This window comes from Coffea arabica, chromosome 1e (assembly GCF_036785885.1).
Source record: "Coffea arabica cultivar ET-39 chromosome 1e, Coffea Arabica ET-39 HiFi, whole genome shotgun sequence".
Classification (NCBI taxonomy): Eukaryota; Viridiplantae; Streptophyta; class Magnoliopsida; order Gentianales; family Rubiaceae; genus Coffea; species Coffea arabica.
Window position 1 is genome coordinate 15,515,111 of NC_092311.1, and position 19,391 is coordinate 15,534,501.

A 19,391-nucleotide genomic window follows, 5' to 3' on the forward strand; every position below is an offset into this window, starting at 1 on the left:
AAATATCATGCAATATACGAATTTAAGATGAATAAATATGAATTTACACTTTCTCGACTGTACGATTTACACGTTGCATTGAATTACCGTTACTACTACAACAATAAATATTAGGACAAAACTCATCCGTTAAACAATGGTCTAATTTCATCAAATTTTTCATCCAAGGCCTTGTTTGGATTGCCGGTTTCCGTCAAAAAATTACGTCATTTTCCGTGATCACATTTCCCTATTACCTTTTTCCCTCACATACATCAAATCACTACAGTAATTTTTCCATGAAAAATCACGGAAAATGCAATCCAAACACAAGGTTTTAATTCCTGCGTACCTAACAGATACTAATACGTATCGCATTCTCTTATGTCCATAGAAAAAGTCGAAGAGCATCTCCCAAGCCTGCATCATTTCTTATACATCTTTCCTTTTAATTTATGTTTTGAGGACCTATCTCTCACCTCATTTTTGTTGAATTGTTTTTATGCCTGCATCATCGCATTGAATACATATTCATTTCAGACAACCCCAACCCCACACCAACTTTCAGCTAAACGGCCGAAATTTGCCACGCTTACAATTGCTGACGGACCATCACATGTTATGTCTCCCAAACCAGCTAAATTTTTTTTTTTGGGATATTTTGGAGAAATCAATTAATTAGGAGGACAGATAACTTAAAAAAAAAAAAAAGGCAAAGAAGGATTTCTACTCCCAGAGTAATCATATAATAGAATTTAAATGACAATAGTACCCTCACTCCGCTATCAAATTTACAACGAAAAACACCCCCATGACCCCATCTCTCAAATCCCATGATACAGAGAATTTCCCCCAGGCCGCTTCCCCCTTTGAGGCTCCCTTGCTGGGTTGCAGCTGAGATGGGCTGAGCTGACCCAACTTAATAGCTTCACGAACCAAGAATTGAGATTCATCCAACGTCACACCTTGAGAATCTTCGGGGCCTTGACCACCGGATTTTCCCGAGCAATCGCCTCTCGCCCAGCAGTCTTGTAATCATAACTGCAATCGTGCCGATCGGAATACCTGTGCTCGGAACAAAACATGTCCCCGCATCGGCACCGAAACCCCATTAAACCCAATTTTCTCCTACACCCAGTACACGAACACCGATTAACAGCGTCCCTCGGCCTTTTCAACGACCGATTTAATTCCACCGCCTTTCCATCGACAGCTCCGACAGAGATCAGATCCGATCTCTCCGGTGACAACGGGCTAGATCTTAGATTGTTGTCCCCGTTGACCAAGAGTTTCGGATCTGAGCTCTCAGGCGATCTCGCAGAATTAGATCTCGGATCATCGAGCTGCGGTGGAGGTACTGGGATTGTTGGGGTACATAGTGTTAGAGATTCCGGAACTTTGAGTTCCGTCTCTTCTTTCTCTCTCTTCTGATGAGCCATGGCCAAGGTTTTTCTTTTTCGTTTTTTCCCCTCTTTTTGCTTTTCTTTTTTTTGCCCTTTCTAATTCGAGAAGGTAGAGAGAAAATGTTTTGAACGAAAATGAAAATATGAGGCCCGGGGGAAGGAGATGGGGAGGCGGCTATAGGGGGCTTGAGGAGAGGATGTGGACTTTTAAGAGGTGCTGAAGTCGGTAATGGGAGGTGGAATAATGAGGGTCAGGTATGTTATTTTATTATAAATGAAATGACAGAAATAGCCTTAAGTCTAGTTTATACGGGTCTAGGGAATTGGGAAGTGGTGGAAAAAAGATCAGCGCTGACGTGTTGCTTTGTGGGATGCGGAAGGGGTGGGGTGTTTCTGTCTTTCTACTATGTGTCAAGTTGAGTGAGCTCAGCCACAAACGTGGACTGGCATCCAACCTATTGATAGAAAGCAAAGATAAAAATAGCAAGTTACACTTCTTGATTTGGCAATTGGCAGGCAATAGAAAATTTTAATTGCCATTTGTTGATTTCACACAGTTTTACATAATTTATTACGATGGACAATTTGGATATGGATAAACATTGTGGTTGCAAAGAAAATACCATGGTATATGGATAGTTTTGTCTGTAACATTTGGAGTAGCTTTTATTTCTTTTGTCCTGTATCGGTTTTCCCTTTTTTTTTTCTTTTTTTTTTTTTTCGAAACGTTAGGATAATTTCATTCATTGTAAAGGAAATTTACATGTGCGAGCAAAGACTCGAAAACCTGTACGTCTAGTGCTCAATAGCATTGAGGAAAATTCCATTCTTCATCCAAAAAAATGCCTAAGGCATATGAGCTTAATCTTTTACTACTTTCTATATTTTCTTCACTAACCAAGCAAAAAGAGCACATGTGAAACAACTTTCTCATCCATTTTTTTTTTCAAATGAACAGCAATCGCAAGACAAATTTACTCTGCAAGCATTTTCATCACTGTTCTAAAATGGTGGGAAAATACGGTACTGAAAATAAAACTGCATTTTCATCATCATCGTGTAATGTGTACGCAAATAACTCTTTTTTGAAATTTCTACTTTTTTAGGTAATTTGGGAAAATTACTGACTTGTTTTGTGGCAGTTTCGGAAAGGAACAATATAATTTCTCCACATATGTTGTCTTATAGAATTTGGCAGCAAAATTGTTTAAGGTGATCAACTTGAAAAATCAAAACTTTGAGCCTTATTCTCCTTTCTTTATGAGACCTAAGCCAAAGCCATGCTACAACCACTATAGAAGTCCATCTGATTGATTTCTTTAATGTGCTCAAGGGATATTTGGAGCTGAGGCATCACAACATTCACCCTTAGTTGCAATTCTTTCCAAGTTAAAGGTAATTTGGGAAAATCATGGTTCTCAAGCATACATATTAACTGTGCGTAAAAAACACATTTTATGCGAACAGCAGAAGTGTTTACAATTTTAGGTAGTAACATCTATGTTTCGTCAAAAAAAGTGGTGATGTCTATGTAATTTTCAGTAGTGATAATTACAGTATTACAATTTTATGGGAACATCAAACGTATGGAGCCTTACCTTATTAGTATTTGGAAGTGATTTTATGTAAAACATAGTCATGGGAGGCCTCCTAGAAGCTTAGTCGAGTACAGAGTATCAAATTATTTTGGCATGTAATGAATAGAAATATAGGAGAAAAATTGAGTATCAAAATAATTAAAATTGACAAATGTTACTTGCGCTCCCATTTTTGTTGATCGCATTTTCACTATTATTTTTATCATATAATTTTTATTTATTTGACTATATAATAAAACAAATAATGAGAATATGATTAGCAAAATATGGAGTATAAATAATATTTCCCTCAAAATTTGTTGTGAAGAGAAATTCCATCTATGAAATCAGCCCTCCTATTTATTATAATTTAGATAAAGATTTTTTAACCAGTATTATGATGATATTCAAAAAGAAGAGAGAGTTAATGCACTGTGAGTGCATTGTCAAATTAATAGCAACATAACTTGTAAGGATCGAAGACAGCCTAAGAGGGGGTGAATTAGGTTGATTAAAACCTAATTAAGTTATGGGCACTTTTTGTTCAATATGAAATTTACCCTCTTTTCTAAGTGATCACACAATGAATCAATTAATGAATGAACAAAATCACTTGAGAGAAGTAGAAGAGATAAGCAATGTAAAGATCACAAACGTAACAATAAGTAAATAAAAAGGAAAGAATTGCAAACTAATTAACTACCCAACTCCTCTTGAGCTTGTAGATTAATTCAAACAAGTTTCTCCAAATTGATGAATTACAATCACTCTTGTGTACAAAGGAAGGTTCACCTCCTCCTTGTCTCGAACTCCACTCGGTCAAGTTAGGAAGTTTTACTATCCCTCAAGACAACCCTCACAAAACTACACTCATAAAGTATTCACTTACAAATGAAAAGCTTACAATGAACCTCACACCACTAATGTGACGGCCCCACCTTCCCCTAAGGCGAACCAAAGGGTTCGGCGGGTCGCCTGCCCAACTCTCGCCGGGACTCATTCATACACCTCAAGTACAAATGAAAATAAGACCACAAGAACCAGTGTAACAATAATTCCAAACTTAAAACATATATTTATATACATTTCTATCTTAAAAGGAATACAAATCAAATATACAAAGGTTTCCAATTCTTCATACAACCAACCCTTGCCAAGCGCTAGGGCGAGAACCATTACACAAATTCAAACGAACTAGACTAGGATAGTCTATACAGATCCCTCGTCCTTGCTCGCATTCCCTGTTAAGGAAAACAAAACTAACGGAATGAGTTAAAAGCTCAGTGAGGTTCCAGACACATAAGCAACTTAAACAAGGACATTAGTCAGGTAATAACAAGTAATCCAGAAAACATTAACCATTGAAACAATGATAACACATTTATTAAAAGGATACATGCCCACATGGAGCCTTTCGTTCTTTCATTTACCTTTCATTTCCTTATTCCTCCAATCATTTTAAAATGCATTTTGTAAGTGAAAACCCCTCCATTGACATTATCACTCGTTCATTCATTTCATTCTTCCCCCTTCTGGACATTGGCTAGACTCCACCCGACAACGTGATAATACTCGAGTATACCAAACTTTCACCCAGGGTCACCAAATCGCCCGACCGAGTCCGCTTCTGGCTCGAGTTGACCGGCAACGAAGGGCAATGGTCCAATTCAGCCAAAAAACTTACATTCATGCATAACTAACATTTAATCACTTAAACATTGAAAATTTCACATTTCATTTAGGTCGAATGCGATAAAGTACACACTCGCCTAGCAAAATTCATTTGTAACAAATATTTATCATTTAATCAAATATCCACAACAAATCATATAGTTCATGGAAACATAACAAACAAAGAACACTCACCTATTTACGCAAAATAACGTCCAAAGTATCCTTCCGGATAACACCCTCAATCACCAAGGAACCCTAATAATAACCAAAAGAACACATTATGCTGCAACCATCAAAGATTTAAGTAATTCAAAGAAAATCCGAATACTTACTAGTACAATATATAAATATGAGTTTTAAAGTGAAAAGAGTACATTTAGATCAAAGGATATGAGTAACTAAGGGTTTTCCAAACCAAACATAAAACTATACTAAAAAAGGTTTTTAGAAAATTTCATCGAAAAATGAATGAACAATGCCACGTCAGAATCCGGCAGGATTCAAGGCAGTGAGCATTCCAAATTTTTTTCTTCTTCCCTTGTCAATCCGGCCAGCAATCCGGCCAAGAGTTGGCCGGATATACGGCCAGATATGAAAAGACAGTTGTTTTCAAATTTTTGTAAAACTCTTCGTTTCGTCCGAAACTAACTCATATGCAAGGAAATAATGTATAACAAGTGTTTTGAGTAAAATCATATGAAAAGGAAGATAAACAAACTCTAAATTCACACCTAAAGCCTCGCTTGATAAAATAGGTTTTGCGGCCCAGAAACCTTATGCAACTCTTCTTTGTTTCGGAAAGAAAATGAGTAAATATTTGAAGTTCAAAACTTGACATTTGTAACTAAGAATCATGCTTAAAATGGTTGTCACATTCACCATGCGAAAATGTACAAGTTCAAATGGAGTCTAGCTCAAATAACACCACTAAAGTGGACCTAAGTAAGTCTAAGAAAAGTAAGTCCAACGCATCCCCAAATTACATTTCAAATCTCACTTTTACTCACTCTAACTTTGAGAAAATAAACAGACAGCATTTCCCCTTAATTTCTTCATTTTCCATCCTACAATCAAACACCAAATCTCATCCCAATTCAACCACAATTTCACATACAAATCATAGGTGATAAAACACCTTTCGGCATAACAACCACAAGTGAAACTACACTTATCGGATTGAAATGAATCTTATGGCGTTTCGAAGCCAAGACATATACCTACATTTCTTACGAAGGCCTCCAAAACTAAAACATGCATTTTTAGGGTAAAAAATGGAAATCTCCACGAAAACAGAAAACTGTCCGCGAAACAGGGCTTATGGGCAGTCAAGGGTATTTCGGTCATTTCACATGATACAGTGCTCCGATTGAGCTAAAATTTTACAGGTAGCTAGATAACTCAATTAACTACAACTTTTATGTTTTGAAAAAGAGCTAATTCAGTCTCTCTCAAGGACGAACATGCAGTGTAAAAATCAGGGCAGATTACTAACCCTAAGCTGGAATTTGTGCACATAAGCTGAAATTTCTTTAGGTAACCAAAACTAGCATACCAAAGCTTCATTTCACCCAATATAAAGCTATCATTCCATGGCCAACCATTATTCATCTCATGAGGGCAGAAAAATCACCATAAAAACTAAAATTTCCATAATATTACTTCAAACTATGAAATATGCTCATAAAACTACCAAAACTACAACTTTAAACCACTAATTGGCAACTATTAGAAACAAAGAGTGATTTTGCAAGCAAAGTACCTTGGATCCTCAAGAAAGATGGTGGCTTAGAGTTCTTCTTCCCAAATTAGCTCCACAAACACCTTGGAAACTACCCTAACTAGCACTGTTATAGAGTAGTTTGCGATTTAATTGGTTGGAACTTAAGATTTGGACAAGAATTTGAAGTAGAAGATGATGGTTTCTCTCCCTTTCTCTCCCTCAAAATTTCGGCCAAGCAAGCTAAAAAAATGAAGAGAAATGTTGGTCAAAATTGATTTTTAAGAAAGGTAAGAAAGGTTGGTCAAAGTCCAAGTTCCAATAGTTTTGTGACAAATGGTCCTTTAGGGTTTCAATCCTATCCTTTTGTCTACCAATGGTAATTTATCTAACTAACTTCTAATTGTCTCCTAGCACCTTGTAAAATAATAACACTTAGCACAAAAATCACTAAATCACCAAAATTTTATCGCACTAGCGGGTCCCACGTCTATAATGTGTTTCAAATTTAACGTACACGAACTTATATTAGGAAAATGATTTAAAACTGTACTTGCTTATAAAAATGCATAGAAACGTTAATATTTTAAAGGCAAGTATAAAAATGTAGGCACAAATAAAATAATGCCTAGAAAATGTGAAAATTTTCGGGTTCTCACAACTAAGGCTACAAATCTTCCTTAGAAAGTGTTTTCCTACTAAAACTACTCTAGATCTTTTGTATCTTCAGTGTGCAAAAGTTATTTGGAGTTTCTGACCATGCTCTATTTATAGGAAATCAAGAAAGTGCTTCATTAATACTTCTAACAGATAGAAAGTAGCTGAAGAGTCAACTAGCCGTTGGGAGTGTCGGACGTCCGGTACTCCTGTTTTTTGCGTCCAACAGCAGGCAGTGAGTTTGAGAAATTTTTTTCAATTCTATCGGACGTCCGGTATTGTCCTTGTAAGCGTCCGACAGCTTTCGTCGAATTTGAAGGATCCTATCGGACGTCCGGTACTTCCGTCCTGTGATACCCCAACTTTTAGGATCATCTTTTGTTTAGTCTTAAAGAGGATATTACGGTTTCTTTAGTTTATTTTATTTTAAAACATTATTTTGTTTCAAGGAAGATATAAAAGTGCATTTCTTTGGATTTGATTTAAAACCTTATTTTGTTTTAATAGACTAGAAACCCTAATTTTAATCATTGAAATTGTAAAACCCTCACGTTTTTCTTAAAAATGTCTTGTTATTTGGAAATTATTCATTTATTAAAGCCCCTACCCAATCATTCCACAATAAGTGCAAATAAACCTAGAAAGTAGGGTTTCACGTTCGGTTTCAAGATTGGAGCAAAATTAGGGTTTTCGCGATTTTTCGCAGGATAATTTTTCGGAACGGAGCAGGGATCAAATTTGGTGATTAAAAGTGACTTTTAAGTGAGAAATAATATGTGATTAGGGGCAATGATATAAGGTTAGTGAATAGGAAGTAAAAACCCTAGTACGTGTGTTTTTAAGAAAAACAGCGCGAACCGGCGGGTCCCGCGCACTACCGATTGAACGCACCACTTGACCATCATTTTTTATATACTTAATCTCTTTAATATTAGAGCCAAACATCAGCTATAAAGCTGAGCAAGCTGGCCGAATTTTTTGACCAAAAACAACAAGGAAAAGGAAAAAAAATTAAGAACCAATCTTGAAGCAACAAGTGGTAGTCTTTCCTTGGTTGGTTGACTAATGAATTTACATCATATTTATCCCTAAAACCAACTCCAAAGCTCTTCATTTCTGCACCATCACAGCCGAGAGAGAGAGAGAAAAGGGAGAGCAAGAAAAACAAGAAAAACAACCATTTCATCTTGAGTTTGATCAACCAAGTGAGAAAGAAAGGAAACTAAACCGATTAAAGTGTGGGTTGTGAGTTGGGAAGCTTGAGGAACTAAGAAATTTCAAAGGGGGTGAAGTATCACTCTTCCAAGCCTTGTATTTGAGGTATAAAAATCTGATCATGATCCTTGTTCCTTTAAATTTTGGTTTAAGATGTTATTTAGATCATGTTTTAGCTTGAGTACAAGATATGCAAGTTGTTGTGATGAATTTTGGATGATTTAAGCAAGTTAGGGTTTGATTAATTTCTGCCTATACTTGATGTATGATTGATATATGTTGTATCCAAGGTTATATAGGGGGTTTTGGTAGCAAGTGTAGCAAGAAATTAAGAAAACTATCATTGAAACCAAAAGATTTCAGATTTCTGGAAATTTTCACCCTATTCTGCCCGTTTTTGTTGCACCATGTTAGAGGCCGAATTGGGCTTGGTATAAAACATTAAAGTTGTATAGAATGGTATTTTATAGGTGCCTACAAAATTTCAACTCAATCAGAGCAACGTAGACCATGAAAAGACCAAAATACCCTCACTGTTTTAAGGTTTTTCCCAGTAGTCCGTTTGGTCAGTTTATCCCGTTTATCACGTTTATTCACTAGGATCCGTACTGATTTAGCTTTTTGACAAAACATGAAAGTTTTATTATTCTGACTTAGCTTTTAAACGCCTCCAATAACACCTTAATCGGACCTTGGTAACCTGAGATATGACCATTCCAGTGCAGTGCGGTTAAATAGCCGACTAGTTGGATTTTGGTTCTGTAAATTGAGGATTTGACTAGGTTTCATTGAAAACTGGACTAAGTGATCTTCATGAACATTGTAACCCTGTGTCTTAGCTTCGAAACGGTATAAGTTGTGTCTCAATCCGATAAGCGTAGCCTCGAATGTGTTATTTCCGCAACCACACGTCAAATCTGTCTTTTGCTAGGTTACATTTCCGTACTTGTTATCACTTTGATTTTGTTCTTATGATAGTTATGAGCCTATGGAATGGCTATATACTTGAATCTATGATATGTATGACTTTGGGATTGGCTGAGGACAAATAATGAAGCCATAATGACTGGAAAATTAGGTAAACACAAAGGGCGTGCTGCCCAAATTTACGCTCGAGGACTATAAAAAAATACACTTGCGACTTGGGTCGAGTTGATATGAATAGTACTTGAACCATCTAGGGTACTTGAGTCTTCTTGTTTCGAGGTATATAAGTAAGGATTTAGCCGAACTTGTACCCTTGAGAAATGAAATAATGATTGCTCGAAGTATGTTTTCCCTTGTATTTTCAACTCGCATGACAATTTCAAGTATAAATATTACAAAGTTTTACTGTTTAAAAAGGCGAGCAAGTGTTTCACGACTACTCTCCAAGTGAATTCCAATTTCTTGGTTTTTATTGAACGAAACGTCTAAGTTTCGAATCTTAGTCATGTTTCAAAGTTCTCAAACTGAATTTTATCGCAGATTTGGACTCCGAACCCGGAGTATAACCTGAAAGTGACCAGTAAAGGCACTATATCTTTTGGTGAGTGCTTTCAAATACCGAATTGAACTTGATACTTGAACTTGATACGTGACCAATATGATTACATGTTATATACGTGAATTGTTAGGGTAAGAGTGTACTTTATCGCACTTGCCCTTATGCGATAGATACTTGTTTATTGTTGTAATTGACTTGATATACTTGTTTATGATGCGCGCACTTCCTGGAATTCCAGAAACCCTGCGGCGAGTTACTTAAGTCGAGCCGACAAGGGTTTGGTCGATTGGGTAACGAACCCTGGGTCTCTTATTTTGTCGAGTGGAGTGATATCTCCTCGACTAATCGGTATACTCGAGTATTACCACCCGTGTTTCTTGAGGATTTTGGGCCCAGTTGGGGGTTGAACGGTGGACGGAGAGTCGTTTAAGTGGTGTTCTACTGGATTGGTTACTTACTTGAAAGTTGACGGAGTGTCAACTACTACGTGATCAAGCTTCTGGTAATGCAATGGGAATTTGGCTCCTGAGAGCCATCTGTATCCTTATACTTTGGAGTGATTATTGTTTATTGGATTATTGTTTCTTTTTGAAAAACTTTTACACTCGCTCATTTTGAGATTGCTACTTGACGTGTTATTGCTCACTTTTACGAACTCTTCATGCTCGTTACTTTGCTATATCACAAACTTGTACTTATAAATAATGGTCAATTTGCTATTTGGAACCTCACTGGGCTTTTAGCTCATTCCACTCCATTTGTTTTCCTTACAGGGGTACGAGCGAGGCGTGAGATATATAAAGACTAGCGTAGACTAGTTGTTTTGACTTTTGACTTGTACTCGCGCTATTCCTCGAATAGAATATTTTGTATTTGGATTGTATACGCCTTAAACCAGTTTGAGTATACTGAGGCTTTGTACATTGATTTTTATCAATATAAATTCTAAGCTTGAATTGCGACGCTATTTATGGTCCATGGATGTATGCACGTGTTACGAGTGAGTGAGTCCTGGCGAGAGCTGGGCAGGCGGTCCGCTGAATCCTTTGGTACGCCTTAGGGGGAGGTGGGGTCGTCACACGTCCGATAGCAAACAAAGAGTTTGAAGGATTCTATCGGACGACCGATGCTTGCGTCTGATCGAAGTCAGTGAGTTAGGGGGAATGTCTTATTTCCTTCGGACGTCCGATGATGGAGTTCTTCATATGTCCGAAGTTGCGCAATATTATCGGACGTCCGATCCAAGCGTCTGACAGCTTTCAGCAACCTTTGTCTTCTTTCAATTGCACTTGTTCTTAGAATCAAATTGCTGCATAACTGAAAGTATTTCTTAAAGAGATATTAATATTATGCATTTGTTTTGTAAATATCAAAAGTTAGGGACTAAGATTAACAATCTCCCCCTTTTTGATGATGACAAAACAATGGATGGAGGAAGAAATAACTGAGCCAAAAGTTCCCCCTCACTCAATGTATCAAAAATTTTTTTTAAGTGCCAAACTTATGATCTCAGAGAACTCCCCCTTTCACATAGCATCCATTTCTCCCCCTTTTTGTCATCATAAGATGAGAGTAAAAATCAGCAATAATAATCCAGTAACAATAATAGAGACTCCAGTATTCCAGAGAAATGATATCAGAATTCAATAATCACCAACATATCACAGAGAATTGATATCAAAAGAAGTATCAAACAGAGAAAAAAGAAGTATCAAACAGAGAAATAACAATCAAAATAATTATCAAAACAAATCATCATTAGATCAGCATCATTCATTTCTCTCCCTTTGTGTCATCATAAAAATTCAGTAATATTCAAAAATATCAAGGAAAACTCAGTTCAAAACATCAGAAACATCAAAAGATGCTGATTTTTACTACTCCAATCTTATGATATCTCCTACTCCAATTGTTTTAGTTTTCATGTCATCTCTGTGACAGCCCCACCTCCCCCTAAGGCGAACCAACCGGTTCGGCGGATCGCCTGCCCAACTCTCGCCAGGACTACGGATCCGGAACAGACATAAACCCTTCCAAACGCTCAAAAGAACTTCAAAAGGCAACATTCAGAACCAAATGAGCCAAAGTAAAAGATACAATCAATCTTTGGTACAACGTTTCCACGAAAAACAAAACGAAATAGGAGAGCCGCTGCTACGTCACAATCCATCCCAGTACCAGTACACTTTGTTTAACATGAGAGAATGTACATGCCCAAATATTTATCACATAAACATGAGGAAACACTTCAAAATATACATAGTAGTAAGTTTATAAACCAAAAGGAAACATTGTATTAAGATACATTTAGGGTTTCCAACTTCCACGGAGCTATACAAAAGGGTGTTTATACAAGGTCAATTCATTCTTCAAAATGATCATTGGTCCAAAAGATGGTTCCCTGTAAGGAAAACAAGGATAACAGGACGGGGTGAGCTAAAAGCTCAATGAGGTACCAAAAGTATAAACGGTAGGAACAGTAGAACTCATGAAAATAACTTTTAAGGCACATATTCACATCAAATACAAGAGATGAAAGAACACCACAATGTAAAGGATACAGATGGCTCTCAGGAGCCAAATCCCCGTTGCAATACTTGATCCAGTCTCGTTGACCCTCTGTCAACGTTCAAATGAAGGAACCAGTCCCGTAGAACACCACTTTAACGCCAAAATCCCGTTCACCAAACATACCTCTTACCGGGCCCGAACGCCAAACAGGAACAGGAATGGTAATACTCGAGTATACCGGAATCAAGAGTCTTAATACCCAAAGATTCTCCAGGAACAGGCATCCATGGATTGTCAATTATCTCGACCAAGCCCTTGCTAGCTCGATTTAATTAACTCCCCATGAGGTTGAGCTCAGGTTAACAGGAAAATCGTTGGACACACTTCCAAATGATCTCATAACAAGCGCAAGTAACAAGTTCAAGTTCATAACAAGTACAGGTAAGAGATTCCAATTCATTCAGTTCAGGCAAGAGAACGAGTGTGATAAAGTACACCCTCGTCTCATTCAGAATAACAGAGTTCATAGTTATCCATGTCACACATTTCAAGTATAGATGAACCAATCAAACAACAATTCAGGGGAGTGGTACACTCACCTATTAAGGCGAAATAACGTCTAGAATATCTTTCCGGGTAATACTTTCAATCACTGATGAACCCTAAGGTTAATCAAGAGAAAATATTACAGTTCCTCCAGCAAAAGTTAGGTGAATCGAAGACAATTCAAATACTACTAGTATTTTGGACATATGATTTTGGAAGTGAAAAGAGTACATTTAAACCAAAGGACATGAGTAAAATATTTGGAAAACTCATGCTCGCTCGTAAAACTTTGAAATATCCATTTGAGTCGAAGAAATGATGAAAACGTATTTCTATTAGTCGTAAATTTCATTTTTTCCAAGTGTACAAGTTTCAGCCAGACTCGACCTTATATACCTCGATAAAAGAGGGCACAAATATCCTAGATGGTTCATATAGTATTCGCTCTCAAATCGTTACCAAATCCTAGAGTGGAAATTTGGGCAGCACGCCCTTTGTATTTACCTATTTTCCAGCCACTTATGGCTTCATTATTTTCCTCAATCAATCCCAAAGTCATACATAATATAAATTCATCACAACAGCCGTTCAATAGGCTCAAAGTCATCCAAGTACAAGATTTAGCTAGGAAAATGACCGGAAATAAGCTTTAAGCTAAGGAACCAAAAAGGCAGATTCACCGTTACTTAGCGTATCGGACATAACCGAAACTACGCTTATTAGATTGAAGTACAAGTTATACCGTTTCCAAGCTAAGATAGAGGGCTATAACTTTGATGAAGACTACTTAGTCCAGTTCTCATCCTAACTAAGTCAAAGTTACCAAAACAACCCCAGATTTTCCAGTTCGAAGCTCACTGTAAAATTCAACTAGCAGTCCTAATTCATTCAATCATATCTCAGCACACACAACTCCGATTCAGGTAATTCCAAATCCATTTGAAAGCTAAGTTACAAGGCTATAATTCTTAAGAAGACATCGATAACCAAATCAGTAGTATTCTAGGTCAAACTAACCCATTACAGAAGCTGATTATCAGTTTCGGACAGAAACAGGGCAGCAGGGGTATGTCGGGTGTTTCACAGGCTACTTTTCTCCGATTGGGCTGAAATTTTGTAGTCAACTATAAAACATCATTCTATACAACTTTTATGTTTTATACTAAGGCCAATTAGGCCTCTAACTAGGGGTAACAGTACCAGTCAGAATAGGGAAAATTGAAACCCTAATCTGGAATTTTCCGCACAACATGGAAAATTTCGCATTTAGCTACAATTTACGCACTATGGCTTCATTCTAGACTATCCCAAGCCATCATCCATGGCCACACAATACTAAACATATAAAACAGGAAAAAAAATCAAGAATAAATATAAAATTCACCAATCTCAACCAATAGTCATGAAATAACACCTAAAACCATCTCTTTTACTCACACAAGCCACTAATTTAACATTACTAAGAACAAAAGAGAGGTTCCTTAATTATTCACCTTGCAACTCAAGAAAGGAACCAACTTAACACCTCTTGCTTCCAAACCACCTCACAATCAACCCCACTACTACTCAACTAAAGGTTTTTATGGAGAAATTGGAAGTTTAAACGGTTGATTTGCTAGATTGAGCAAGATTGAGGCAAGAAAGTTGAGAGCTTTTCCCTTTCTTTTTCTTCTTGAGAGGCCGGCCAAAGGTGTGAAGAAAATGAAGCTTTCTTGGTCAATTTTTTGTTTAATTGGTAAAGTGGTGAATACTGGTCAAAAGCTAGATTGAATCACCAAGTGACACTTGTCACTCTCATTAATGCATGGCTATCCTTTTGTCTTTCCAACTCTCATCCATTGGATAACCTCCAATTATCTCTTAACACCTGCTAAAATAATCCCGGTATACAAAACTTAACCTAACTGGCCGAATTTTACCGAACTTTCCGCACTAGCGGGTCCCACGTCCGATATACGATATTAATTTCTCAAAAACTAATTAATACTAGAAAAATAATTTTAGAACTATATTTACTCATAAAAATTATCTAGAAAATTTTTCCTAATAAAGAAAATATAGAAAAGGCATGCAGTTAAATAAAATAAAGTCTAGAAAATAAGAAAAACCATGGGTTCTCACAATCTCCAAATGTCATTTTGCCACTAGACTTTGGTTTGAATTTGATGAAATGTGATGGATCACCGGTCATGTATCTTGAGCACCCACTTTGATTCCTTAGTAATGTTCACCAGATTCACCTACTCAAGAGTTCAAGAACTAATATTTGGTACCCTTTAATTTTTGGGTCCTTGAGAGTTAGCATCATGTCTAACTATCCACATGCATTTCATGCCTTTTCGTTTGTTCATTCTTACATAACAATCACTTTTCATTTGATCTTTTTGACAACAAAAATTACACATAATCAAAGAGTTATTTATATGAACAGGTTTAATAAATCTGATTTGTTTTCTCTTATAAACAGTAAAATCATTTGCAACAGAATTTATCTTCTTTTCATAAGTGCCAAAATGAGGTTTTGTTCCATTTTCTTGAAAGCAATTTTGTTTCTTATATTGGAGTAATTCATTTAGATTATCCATTCTTCTTTTCAAATCACCTTGTTCTTCTTTGAACATTTCACAAATCCTTGTTTTTCTATCAAATTTATTTTGTAAATCAATCTCATTCTTTTTCAAGAAATCATTTTCAGTTTTCAGCTTCTTGTTTTCTTGAAAAAGGCGTGTATTGTTTTGAAGAAGAAAACTAATTTTGTGTTTTAATTTCCTATTTCTAACATAAGATTCTTTCAAACTATCATGCAATTTTTTAATGAAAGATTCAAAATCATCATCAGTTTCATCATCACTATCAGATTGAGAGTTACAAGTTGTTACCTCATCATCTCCAATGGCCATGAAAGCCAATTGAGCAGATTCTTTTTCCTCTTCAATTTCACTATCGGAATTGCACCCATTCCATATAAATTGGAAGTTGTTGAATCTCGGTTTTCTTTCACCTTTCCTTTTCTTCATTGGACACTCACTCATGTAGTGTCCAAGTTGGCCGCATTCATAGCATTTGTCACCTTGCTTTTTGTTGGCCTTATACTTTTCTTTGTTTCTTGCATTGTTGAATTGATTAGAATCTGAATTGCTAGGTCCTCCTCTTCTAAATTTCCTTTTGTTGAGGATCCTCTTGAAACTTCTTGTGATGAGAATTAGATTACTATCATCAACTTCCGCATCTTCTCCATCTAGAGAGGCAGAATCATCTTCATCATGAGATGTCTTTAGAACAATGTTCCTTTTTACTTTCACATACTCTTCCTCTTGCACTTTGGACTTAAGTTTCAGCTCATAAGAGGTTAGAGAATTAATAAGAGATTCAATGGGTAAGGAATTCAGATCTCTTGCCTCTTCAATAGCAGTCACTTTACTTTCCCAATCTTTAGACAGAGCATTCAAGATTTTTTCATTTTTCTCTCCTAAGGTATATTCTTTTTCCAAAACCTCTAAATCTTTAATAAGATCATTGAATCTACAACACATTTGATCAATATTTTCATGAGGTTCCATCTTAAACGACTCATATTTAGTAATCAGGATAGATTTTTTCTGTTCTCTAACATTCTTACTACCTTCATAAATTTCTCGCAGTTTGTCCCAAATTTCTTTAGCGGACTTACAACCCTTGATTCTAATAGATTCATTTGATTCTAAATTACAATATAACATATTCATGGCTTTTGCATTTAAGGTGAGATGAGCTCTATCCACAGTAGTCAGTTCACTTTTTGTTTTTGGTCTAGATCTATGAGTATTTTCATCTATAAGAGAAGCATCATATGGACCTTCACTAATAATAAATCATAATTCAATATCAATTGATTGCAAAAACATAATCATTCTTTCTTTCCAACTCACATAATTTGACCCATTAAACATAGGTGGTCTAATGATAGAATGTCCTTTGAAAAATATGGCATTATTGGTTGTCATTTTTACTCCTAAGCCGATTGAGCTTAATCTCAAGGAGACCAAACTCTGATACCAATTATAAGGATCGAAGACAACCTAAGAGGGGGTGAATTAGGTTGATTAAAAACCTAATTAAGTTATGGGTATTTTTTGTTCAATATGAAATTTACCCGATTTTCTAAGTGATCACACAATGAATCAATTAATGAATGAACAAAATCACTTGAGAGAAGTAGAAGAGATAAGCAATGTAAAGATCACAAATGTAACAATAAGTAAATAAAAACGAAAGAATTGCAAACCAATTAACTACCCAACTCCTCTTGAGCTTGTAGATTAATTCAAACAAACTTCTTCAAGTTGATGAATTACAATCACTCTTGTGTACAAAGGAAGGTTCACCTCCTCCTTACCCCAAACTCCACTCGGTCAAGTTAGCAAGTTTTACTATCCCTCAAGACAACCCTCATAGAGCTACACTCATGAAGTATTCACTGATAAATGAAAAGCTTACAACGAACTTCACACCACCAAGACTACAAATCTTCCTTGGAGAGTGTTTTTTCACTAAAACTACTTTAGATCTTTTGTATCTTCAGTGCGCAAAAGTTATTTGGAGTTTCTGACCATACTCTATTTATAGGAAACCAAGAAAGTGCTTCATTAATACTTCTAACGGATAGAAAGTAGCAAAAGAGTCAACTAGCCGTTGGGAGTGTCGGACGTCCGGTACTCCTGTTTTTTACGTTCAACAGCAGGCAGTGAGTTTGAGAAATTTTTTTCAATTCTATCGGACGTCCGGTATTGTCCTTGTGAGCGTCTGACAGCTTTCGTCGAATTTGAAGGATTCTATCGGACGTCTGATGCTTGTGTCTGATCGAAGTCAATGAGTTAAGGGGAATGTCTTATTTCCTTTGGACGTCCGGTGATGGAATTCTTCATGCGTCTGAAGTTGCGCAATATTATCGGACGTCCGATCCATGCTTCCGACAGCTTTCAGCAATCTTTGTCTTCTTTCAATTGCACTTGTTTTTAGAATCAAATTGCTGCATAACTAAAAGTATTTCTTGAAAAGATATTAATATTATCTGTTTGTTTTGTAAACATCAAAAGTTAGGGACTAAGATTAACATAACTTTAGTTATAACTAGACCAGAAGTAGTCATAATGCTTCCAATACTTTAATAATGACAAAAAATTTTAGAAAGCTGCTAATGTGAGGACCCGAAAATTATTTTTAATACATTTCTTTTTTTTTCTTTACTTTATTGCCTTAATTTTTTAGATACTTTTTTTAAAAGTGAGTTAAGATTTTTAATCATTTTTCTCATATAAGTTAGTATATGCTAGATTCATAGCGCATTATAGAAGTGGGCCCCACCAGTGAGTTGTGTAATAAATTTAGTAGACAAAAATGGGTATTTTACTAGAGGGGTTATTTGATTAGAAGTGTTGAGAGTGGATTAAAGGAAAACAATATAGATTAGCCATTGGAGACAAAGGAAAGACAAGAAAATATGCTTAAACCCTAAGCTGACACTTGTCGGACATTCATTCATCCTTTGACCAAGACTTTCTTGGCCTTTATCTTGAAAATTTTGGACAAAGCTCACTTCATCTTCTCCTCTATTTGGCCGAGCTCCTCACTCCCAAAAACAAGGAAGAAAAAATTCAACTTTCTTCCTCCATTTCTTACTTCAAATCTTCCCCAAACTTTGGTTGATTCTTGGAACGTTGCTTGAGCTTGGAAAGAAGTCTTGCTTGGAGGCAACTCTTGGAGAAAACTTGAACTTGTTGCTTGGTTGAAATTGCTAGGAGAGATATTGGCTTGAAACCCTCTCTTTTCTTCAAGTTTCTAGTAGGTTTGTAGTTAGAAAGATTGGATCTTTGATGGATTGTTGATGGGTTTCTTTGAAACCTTGATTTAGGTAGATGACTTGAGGAAAATTTCTGTTTTGAAAGCTTCTTGCTGGCTGAAACTTTTAGCCTTTGTTTTTCAAAACTTTTAGGGGAAATCTTGCTCCACAAACATTTTAGACATTAAACTTTGATTGTGAGTTGGATTTGAACCAAAAATCATGAGTTTAAGTGGGAAGGTTGAGTCAAGTGTTGTTGAAAATTTTTCTCGTAGGAGACTCTGAGTCGTCTTGAAAAATTTGTTATATCTTGGTGTAGAAAAATCCCAATTGAGTTTCGTTTATTGTATTTGAAACTAGACTCATAGCTATTTTAACCATATAAAATTCATGGTTTAGTTCACTTTCTATAAATACCAGCAAAATTTTCAAGTGGGCTGAAAATCCAAGACTGTCCTGTTTTTGCACTTAGTTGAGCAGTGAATTGAGGCTGAGATTTGACTAATTTATGGGCTGAATTTTTTGAAACTATCTTGTAGAGAGTTGCAGACTTTTGAATCTATTTTCTAAAGGTATAAGATTTATGATTTTCGGACTTACGAAACTCAAGTTAAGACTTTTCAAAGAGCGTTACAAAAAACTAGAATTTTTCTTATTAAATGACAAAAAAATATTAGAAAGGTCTTGGGAAACATTTTCTGGTTTTTAAACCTAACTTTCTCAATTACTTGCATTCCATTTCATACTTGGACCATGGATTTATTATGTATATGAGTGTTCTCCTGACTTGAACAAGAAAACTTGACGT

General features: G+C 36.1%; 1 protein-coding gene across 1 annotated transcript; it reads right to left on the reverse strand.

Moving 5' to 3' along the window:
- Positions 1-702: 702 nt before the first annotated feature.
- On the reverse strand, positions 703-1,595 carry LOC113701184 (zinc finger A20 and AN1 domain-containing stress-associated protein 5). Its single transcript, XM_027221715.2, has one exon. It carries the CDS (start codon positions 1,416-1,418, stop codon positions 939-941), a length of 480 nt encoding a protein of 159 aa, XP_027077516.1. The 5' UTR covers positions 1,419-1,595; the 3' UTR covers positions 703-938.
- Between the last annotated feature and the right edge of the window lie 17,796 nt (positions 1,596-19,391).